We start from the raw sequence: 9,191 nt of genomic DNA, 5'->3' as shown, positions 1-9,191 counted from the left end.
GTGACAAGATAGAAACCCTGTCTCAAAGAAAAAAAAAAAAAAGAAGAAGAAGAAAAGAAAGAAAGAAAAGAGGCTGGGCACGGTGGCTTATGCCTATAATCCCAGCACTTTGGGAGGTCAAGATGGACAGATCACTTGAGGTCAGGAGTTCGAGACCAGCCTGGCCAACAAGGTGAAACCCTGTCTCTACTGAAAATACAAAAGCATCAGACGGATGCGGTGGCATGCAACTTAATCCCAACTACTCGGGATGCTGATGCAGGAGAATTGCTTGAACCCGGGGGGTGGAAGTTGCAGTGATCCGAGATCGCACCACTACACTCCAGCATGGGTTACAGAGCGAGACTCTGTCTCAAAAAAAAAAAAAAAAGAAAAAAAGGAAAGAAATTCTAACATTGTGCTTTACTTGCCTTTTTAAAGCTTTTAAAGCAATAAATAATTATACAACTTAACAAGAAATAACATCAAGAAAAATATTAGAAGACAAGCCACAAACTGTAGAGAGATATTTGCATGCTTATGACAGATAAAAGAATTATCATCCAGAATACATAAATAACTCTATGAGTTGATGCAGGATTTTTCTCGACCCCCTCATCAGACTTTCAACAGGAGCGTGGCCACCTTGGGTGCCTGCAGGAACAGGCTCTGTGCAGGCCCTGTGGTGTTGCCCAGGTGGGGGTGCCTGTGACCCCGAAAGCTCCAGAGGACATGTTACGATGCCCTCTTAGCTTCACTGTCTGTGGACAGCAGTGTGTTATCAGCTCAGTGAGCCCCAGCCATCCGTGTGAGATGGCTGCCCTCTGCCAGCGGGGGCAGAAGGCCCGGATGACAGCCTTTTTTTGGTACCCCCTCTTGGTGGGCCTCAAACTCTTGTCCGCATCCAGAAAGAACAAGGTTGCATGGACACTTGAAGGATGGTGGAGGTGGAGAATTTTATTTAGCGATGGAAACGGCTTTCAGTGGAGAGGGGAGCTGGAGAGGGGGTGGAATAGGCAGGTAATCCCCTGAAGTCCAGCCATCTCCAGCCAGCTCTTCCCTGAAGTCAAGTCACCTCTCTCTAGTCAAGCCACTTCTACCCCTCTACGACTGAGTCTGGGGTCTTTATGGGCACAGGATGCGGGGTAGGGTGGGCTATAGGTAGTTTTGGAAAAGGCAACATATGATTGGTAAAAGGACATTATTCAGAAAGAACCAATCGGAAGAGAGTGGGCAAACAGAGATGGAAGTTCTCACTTTGGGCTTCAGGTTTCAGGCTTTTTGGCTCAAAGGTGGGGTTTTGCTGGGGACCTGCCCCGTCTGCGTAGAATTTCTCTGCCTCCAGTCTCTATCAAGATCAATAAGAAAGAGACAAACCATTCTGGTTGCTTTGTAGCAACCACAAATTTGGAGGACTCTCTGAGCCTTCCCTTTCCCTCTCCTGTCCTCTCACTCCCTCTCTGCTGCTCCCAACAGAAATTCACAGTTAGGCAGATGTGAGGAACATGAGCAGGGAAGAGGAGTCTTGAAGAGAAACTCTCCCAGTTTTTTTCTCCTTGACCTGCTCCCAATCCTCCTCTAACAAAACTCAAACAAGATGAGAAAAGGTACCTTGGAGATCTGAAACACCTCCTCTTTTTTCTCTTTTCCCATTTGTTTTCTAACAGGAAAAAACATGCTCGGTTTATCTTTTTTTTTTTTTTGGAGATAGAGTCTCGCTCTGTCACCCAGGTTGGAGTGAAGTGGCACGATCTTGGCTCACTGAAACCTCCGCCTCCTGGGTTCAAGTGATTCTCCTGCCTCAGCCTTCCAAGTAGCTGGGATTACAGGCACACACTGCCACACTCAGCTAATTTTTGTATTTTTAGCAGAGATGGGGTTTCACCATGTTGACCAAGCTGGTCTCATACTCCTGGTCTCAAGTGATCTGCGTGCCTCAGCCTCCCAAAGTGCTGGGATTATAGGGATGAGCCACCACACCTGACCTTGGTTTTTCTTTTATGTGACCATGTGAAGGAGAAGGGGCCTTCATAACTATTGCAAATATTTTCTTTAACTTCTCAACCTTCATGAGGGAGGCATCAGTATTTCCACTGTACTAGTGAAAAATCTAAGCCCAGAAGGAGTAAATAACTTTTGAAGGTCACACAGGTAGCAAGCAGAGAAATAACATTTGAACCCACAACTGTAAGATTTCAAAGCTCAAGCTTTTCCCCCTAAACCACAAATCCAAGCTCATGATTGCACCTCAACTTCCAGAAGTGAGTGTGAGACTTGGAGCAGTGGCTCATGCCTGTAATCACAGCACTTTGGGAGGCCAAGGTGGGAGGATCACTGATGTCCAGGAGTTCAAGACCAGCCTGAGCAACATAGTGAGACTTCATCTCTAGAAAAAATAAAAAATTAGCTGGGTGTGGTGGCATGCACTTGGTAGTACCAGCTACTCAGGAGGCTGAGGTGGGAGGATCATCTGAGCTCGGAGGTTGAGACTGCAGTGAGCTGTGATCATGCCACTGCCCTCCAGCCTGGGTGACAGAGTGAGACATCTTCAAACAAACAAACAAACAAACAAACAAGAGAAACCTTTAGGGACTGATGAAGTTACTGGATGCTGAGAAGCCACCAGTTCTAATTGAAGTGCAGAGAAATCTGTTCTTTTCTTTTCCGGTGTTGTACATGTAGCCCTCCTAGCTAGTGGTCACGTGAGACAGTGTTTAAGCGCAGACTTAGGAGTTTTGCAGAGTCCAAATTCAAATTCCCGCTTTGCTTCCTAGCAGCTGTGCAATCTTAAACAGTTTGCTTAGCCTTTCTAAGCCTCCTGTTTGCAAAGTGGGTCTGATAGCTAGGTTATGGGGCTGTTGAAAGTTTATTTTTTATTTCTGTTTTTTTAATTATTTTTATTGTTTGAGTCTCACTTTGTTGCCCAGGGCTGGAGTGCAGTGGTGCAATCCTGGCTCACTGCAACCTCCGCCTTCCATGTTCAAGCAATTCTCCTGCCTCAGCCTCCCAAACAGCTGGGATTACAGGCGCCTGCCACCATACCTGGCTAATTTTTTTTTTTTTTTTCTAGGATAGACAGGCTTCCACCATGTTGACCAGGCTGGTCTCAAACTCCTGACCTCAAGTAATCCACCCACCTCAGTCTCCCAAATTGCAAGCTTAAATAAGATAATGTATGTAGTGCTCAGCCCAGGGACTGGCATGCAGTAAACCCTGGTAGCTCTTCTTATCTTATAGGATTATTATTTGGCAGATAGGAATTATTCGATGGCAGAAGTTCACTGATTTATTCAACAACTAGTTATTGAACACCATCTATGTCGACAGGCATCATTTTTGGGCCCTTAGTGCGCATCAGTGAACACAGTGACCCAGATCTCTGCTCTTCTGGAGCTGAATTCTGGAGCAGGGAGACAGACAATAGGCACATTAAATAAGTCAATTACATGGTGTATTGAAATGTGGTATGTGTCCTGGGGAAAAAAAATTAAGAGAAGTTTAGGGGACTATCCAAGTCACATATTTCATTATGAACCCTAATCTAATCTGAAATCGTATCAGTGAATGCTGACCCTGGTAGTAGATTTGGTTGGAAACTGATGCTGGTCTTGAAGCCTGACTTTTTTTTTTTTTTTGACGGAATCTAGCTCCCCAAGTGCTGGGATTACAGGCTTGAGCCACCACGCATGACCTATGTGTTGTATTTTAACTTTTGAGATCTTGAGATTGGTCCGTGTTATTAGTTATAAATCTAGTTTATTAGTACTCTTCTCTAAAAGCAACCAGTTGATTTCTGTCCCCTAGGACACATCTGGAAGGCTAGCAAGATATATTATTCCACACTGTGTTTCTCTGATGGATTCTTCAGCTCATTTGTCAAACTGTCAACTCTCTGAGATCAAAATGCCAGTAAATTAGGTAAAATTTGCTGAGATGGGAACAAGAGCTACTTGAAGAAACTGAATAACAAACAAAGCTATTTGAGAACTAGGTAAGAGAAGTGGGGAACAGTTTACTTCTTCATAGAATTTTTTTTCTCTTTTGAAAACATTTTCTTCTTCCCTTAAATAAGCCTATAAAATATTTGTATAATTTTTTGTTCATTTTTATTCTTCTTTTTGTTTTTTTTTTTTTTGAGACAGGGTCTTGCTCTGTCACCCAGGCTGGAGTGCAGTGGCACGATCATGGCTCACTGCAGCCTCAAACTCCTGGACTCAAGGGATCCTCCCACCTCAGGCATGCACCACCACACAAGGTTGATTTTTAAATTTTAATTGTTATAGAGATTGGGTCTGCCTATGTTACCCAGGCTGGTCTGGAACTCCTGGGCTCTAGTGATTCATCCACCTCAGCCTCTCAAAGTGCTAGGATTACAGGTACTTGCCATTATGCCCAACTATCTTCATGGAATTTTTTACCTCAATCTCCTGGACTTTTTTTTCTCCTTCCCATCACTGCAGAAGCAAAAAGTATTTCAAATATTTCCACCATCAGTTTGTCAAGTTCTAGAACTTCACAAAAATAGAATCACATGGCATGGGCTTTTTGGTGTTATGCTTCTTTCACTCAGCATGATGTTTTTTGAGATTCCTTTGTGTTGTTGCATGTGTCAGAGTTTACTTCTTTTTATTGCTGCATAGTATTTCGTTTTGTAAATAGAGCACAGTTTGTTTCTATACCCTTCTCTTAATGAACATGTGGATTGTTTCTAGTTTTTAACTATTATGAATATTACTGTATGAACGTTTATGTGGACATATATTTTCATTTCACTTGGATAATTATCTAGGAGAAGGATTACTGGGCCATATGCTAAATGTATGTTTAACTATAAGGTACTCCAACTGTCGTACAAGTGGCTGTCCCCTTTTGCATTCCCACTAGCAATGAATAAGAGTTCTAGTGGCTCCACATCTTTGTCAACACTTGGTATTGTCAGTCTTTTTAATTTATATCCATTCTTGTTGATATATAGTGGTATCTCACTGACTTTTTTTTTTTTTTTTTTTTTTGACATGGAGTCTTTTTCTATTGCCCAGGCTCTACAGTGGTGCAGCTTTGATCTCCTGGTCCACCTCAGCCTTCAAGTAGTTGAGACCACAGGGATGCACACCACCATGCTCAGTTATATTACTGACTTTTTCCCCACTAAAACCTTTTTATTAGTTAAAACGAATTTTAGGCTGGGCATGGTGGCTCATGCCTGTAATCTCAACACTTTGGGGAGCCAACGCAGGAGGATTGCTTGAGTCCATGAGTTCGAGACCAGCCTGGAGACTTAGTAAAACCCATCTCCACAAAAAAATGTAAAAAGTAGCTGTGTGTGGTGGTGCCTGCCTGTGGTCCCAGCGACTCAGGAGGCTTAAGTTAGAGGATCTCTTGAGCCCAGGAGGTCGAGGCTGCCGTAAGCTGTGATCACACCACTTATAAAACTTTTAAACCTAATCTCAAAAAAACTTAAAAATTAAAACATTTTAAAAACTAGGTTTAAAAGTTTTATAATGGCTGGGCATGGTGGCTCACACCTGTAATCCCAATACTTTCAGAGGCTGGGTAGATCACTTGAGCCCAGGGGTTGGAGGCTTTGAGCCCAGCCATATCTTTTTCTTTCTTTCTTTCTTTCTTTTTTTTTTTTTTTTTGGAATTTAACATTCTTTATTGGGCTCAGACCAGGAGTCCATGGGTCTTGTGGACTTCTGCGTATTTGTCAGTTTTCTTCTCCATGTTCTTCTCGGCCTGTTTCCGTAGCCTCATGCCTTGTTTCTTCTTCCGGTAGTGGATCTAGGCCTTTTCCTTCCTCTTCTCCAAGGTAGCTGTCACTGCCTGGTACTTCCAGCCAACCTCATGTACCAGGCGCCCCAGATAGGGAAACTTTCTTGTAGGCTTCAGACGCACGACCTTGACAGCAGCAAGAACCATCATCCACTTTTTCTTGTCGTAGGGTGGTGGGATGCTGTCAAACACCTCGAGGCGGTCCGACATGGTCAAACACCTGGAGGCGGTCCAGAGAGGCCTGGCCTCCCTGGCCTTGTGGGGCCGCATGCCTCGCACGGTCCGCCAGAAGATGCAGCTTGGGGCCCGGAGGTGGTAGGGGCCTCGTGAGGGGTTGGTGTTCATCCGCTTGCGGAGGAAAGCCAAGTACTTCAACTTGTTTCTGTAGACATTGACAGAAATGTTGATGCCCTCGCAGCGTACGACCACCACCTTCCAGCCCAGCATTACCTCCTTAGCCACGATGGCTACCAGGAGGCCCAGGAGATGGCCTCGACCATCGAGGACTAGGACCTGCACCTCCGCCATCTTCGGCAACCGCCTGGGAAAGCACATCTTTTTATTTTTCTAATCATTAGCAGATAAGGAAAGTGTCACAGGCACAGGCACTGGTACTAGTAACAATAGTTAATACTTCTATGACATGTGTTGTCACTTAAAAATAGTATTAAGGGCCCGGCCCGGTGGCTCATGCCTGTAATCCCAGCACTTTGGGAGGCCGAGGTAGGTGGATTACCTGAGGTCAGGATTTCGAGACCAGTCTGGTTGACACGGTGAAATCCCTTCTCTACTAACAATACAAAATTAGGCCGGGTGCGGTGGCTCACGGCTGTAATCCCAGCACTTTGGGAAGCTGAGGCGGGAGGATCGCCTGAGGTCAGGAGTTTGAGACCAGCCTGTCCAACATGGTGAAACCCCATCTCTACTAAAAATACAAACACTAGCCGGGCATGGTGGCAGGCGCCTGTAAAAAAAAAAAAAGAAAAAAAAATGAGTCGGTTATGGTGGCACATGCCTGTAATCCCAGCTACTTAGGAGGCTGAGGGAGGAGAAGGGCTTGAATCCGGAAGGCGGAGATTGCGGTGAGCCGAGATCGTGCCGTTGCACTCCATCCTGGGCAACAAGAATGAAACTCCGTCTCAAAAATAAATAAATAATAAAATAATACACACACATGTTGTTCAGGCTGGTCTTGAAGTCCTGGACTCAAGTGAACCTCCTTCTTTAGCCTCCTGAGTAGCTGGGATTATAGGCATGCCTCCATGCCCAGCTATGTAAGAGATCTTAGAAAGCATGGGAGCAGAGCCAGGGCCCTAGCATTGGAGGCTCGAGTGTTTGCCATTCGCCCATTCTGTCTCCCTGCACTTGGGTGCTCCCTCAGTTTGGACACTGCCACCCTTTGGCATCTCCAGATAATAGGGGAGTTCCCAGGATGATTCCCACAGGTAGCAGTTGTGCTTCCAGGGAATTGCATCCCATTCTTTTGGCTCTCTGCATCACTCACCAAATCAGATCCCTAACATTTTTTTTTAAATTTCTTTTTTAGAGACAGGATCTAGCTCTGTTGCCCAGGCTGGAGTGCAGTGGGGTGATCACAGCCCCACTGCAGTCTTGAACTCCTCTGCTCAAGCAATACTCCAGCCTCAGCCTCCAGAATAGCTAGGACTACAGGTGTGTACCACCATGCCCAGCTAATTAAAACTTTTTTTTTTTTTTTTTTTTGTAGATACAGAATCTCGTTATGTTGCTCTGACTGGTCTCAACATCCTGGCCTCAAGTGATCCTCCTGCCTCGGTTTCCCAAAGGGCTGGTATTACAGCCATGGGCCACCATGCCCAGCCCTCATCATGCCTTTACTAATACACCCAATTCTCAATTACCTGCCGTGGCAGGAACATAATCTGATAAATTTAGCTAATGGTCTCCTCCTGGTACACCCAAATTTACTGAACCCTACTGTGGAAACCATATGTTAGACTCCATAAGAATACACACAATATATATAATAGCTGCTATCAAAAAGTACTATCATCAACTAATATTTACTGAATCTCTAAAAAGTTTCAGTGTAGACCAAATTTTACACATATGATTGACCCCAATCTCTTTGCCCCTCCTTCTGGGAACTTTTTTTTTCTTTAGTATTATTATTATTTTAATTTATTTGGAGAGACAGGGTCTCACTATGTTGCCCAGGCTGGCCTTGAACTCCTGTGCTCAAGTGATCCTCCCACCTCAGCCTGCCAAATTGCTGGGATTACAGGTGTGAGCTACTGAATCAGCCTTCTTTTTTTTTAAATGTCTTTTTTTCTTAAAAGAATGCTATCTTTTATTTTCCTTTATATATTTAATAAATGCATTGGGTGGTTTCTTGTCCAAAATGATAGTATTATGATAAAAAAGAAGACAGCGTTTATGTAGACTCAGGAATCTTGACTTCTAGGGTCCTCTTTGTTGCTTATCAGCTGAGTGACCTTCAGCAAGTAAGTTAAACTCTCTGAGCCTCTTTGCAAATCTGTAAAGGACAAATACTAATTGTATCCACATTGAGTTGTTGTGGAAATCAAATGAGATAACAAAATGCTTTGAAAATTCTAACCTTGGCCAGGCACAGTGGCTCACACCTGTAATCCCAGCACTTTGAAGGTCAAGATGAGAGGATCGCTTGAGCCCAGGAGTTCGAGACCAGCCAGGGCAACATAGACCCTGTCACTCCAAATAAATTAAAATAATAATAATACTAAAGAATCTTTAGGCTGGCTGGGCGCGGTGGCTCACGCCTGTAATCCCAGCACTTTGGGAGGCCGAGGCTGGCGGATCACGAGGAGACCATCCTGGCTAACACTGTGAAACCCTGTCTCTACTAAAAATACAAAAAATTAGCTGGGTGTTGTGGCGGGTGCCTGTGGTCCCAGCTACTCTGGAGGCTGAGGCAGGAGAATGGCGAGAACCCGGGAGGCAGAGCTTGCAGTGAGCCGAGATCGCGCCACTGCACTCCAGCCTGGGCAACAGAGAGAGACTCTGTCTCAAAAAAAAAAAAAAAAAAAAAAAAGATTCTTTAAAAAGAGGAGAGGGCCGGGGCCGGGCACGGTGGCTCACACCTGTAATCCCAGCACTTTGGGAGGCCGAGGCGAGCGGATCACCTGAGGTCAGGAGTTTGAGACCAGCCTGACCAACATGGAGAAACCTCATCTCTACTAAAAATACAAAATTAGTCGGGCATGGTGGTACATGCCTATAATCCCAGCTACTCGGGAGGCTAAGGCAGGAAAATAGCTTGAACCCGGGAGGCAGAGGCTGCGGTGAGCCGAGATTGTGCCATTGCACTCCAGCCTGGGCAACAAGAGTGAAACTCCATCTCAGAAAAAAAAAAAAGAAAAAAAGAAAAAAAAAGAAGAAGAGAGAACATTCTAATGTTTTTGAGAGCTATAAAAGAAAGA

General features: G+C 44.7%; 1 protein-coding gene across 1 annotated transcript; it reads right to left on the bottom strand.

The window, feature by feature from the left end:
- Positions 1 to 5,693: 5,693 nt before the first annotated feature.
- Positions 5,694 to 6,398, bottom strand: LOC105483534 (large ribosomal subunit protein uL13-like). The gene has a single exon (XM_024793332.2). The coding sequence runs from the start codon at positions 6,304 to 6,306 to the stop codon at positions 5,761 to 5,763; it is 546 nt and encodes a 181-aa protein (XP_024649100.2). The 5' UTR covers positions 6,307 to 6,398; the 3' UTR covers positions 5,694 to 5,760.
- Positions 6,399 to 9,191: the final 2,793 nt, after the last annotated feature.

Source organism: Macaca nemestrina, chromosome 8, assembly GCF_043159975.1.
Source record: "Macaca nemestrina isolate mMacNem1 chromosome 8, mMacNem.hap1, whole genome shotgun sequence".
Taxonomy (NCBI): Eukaryota; Metazoa; Chordata; class Mammalia; order Primates; family Cercopithecidae; genus Macaca; species Macaca nemestrina.
This window is presented reverse-complemented; position numbering and strand designations above follow the sequence as displayed.

Bases quoted from the DNA above. Each gene is read 5' to 3' on its own strand.
- LOC105483534 (XM_024793332.2), bottom strand. From the start codon at position 6,306: ATGTGCTTTCCCAGGCGGTTGCCGAAGATGGCGGAGGTGCAGGTCCTA.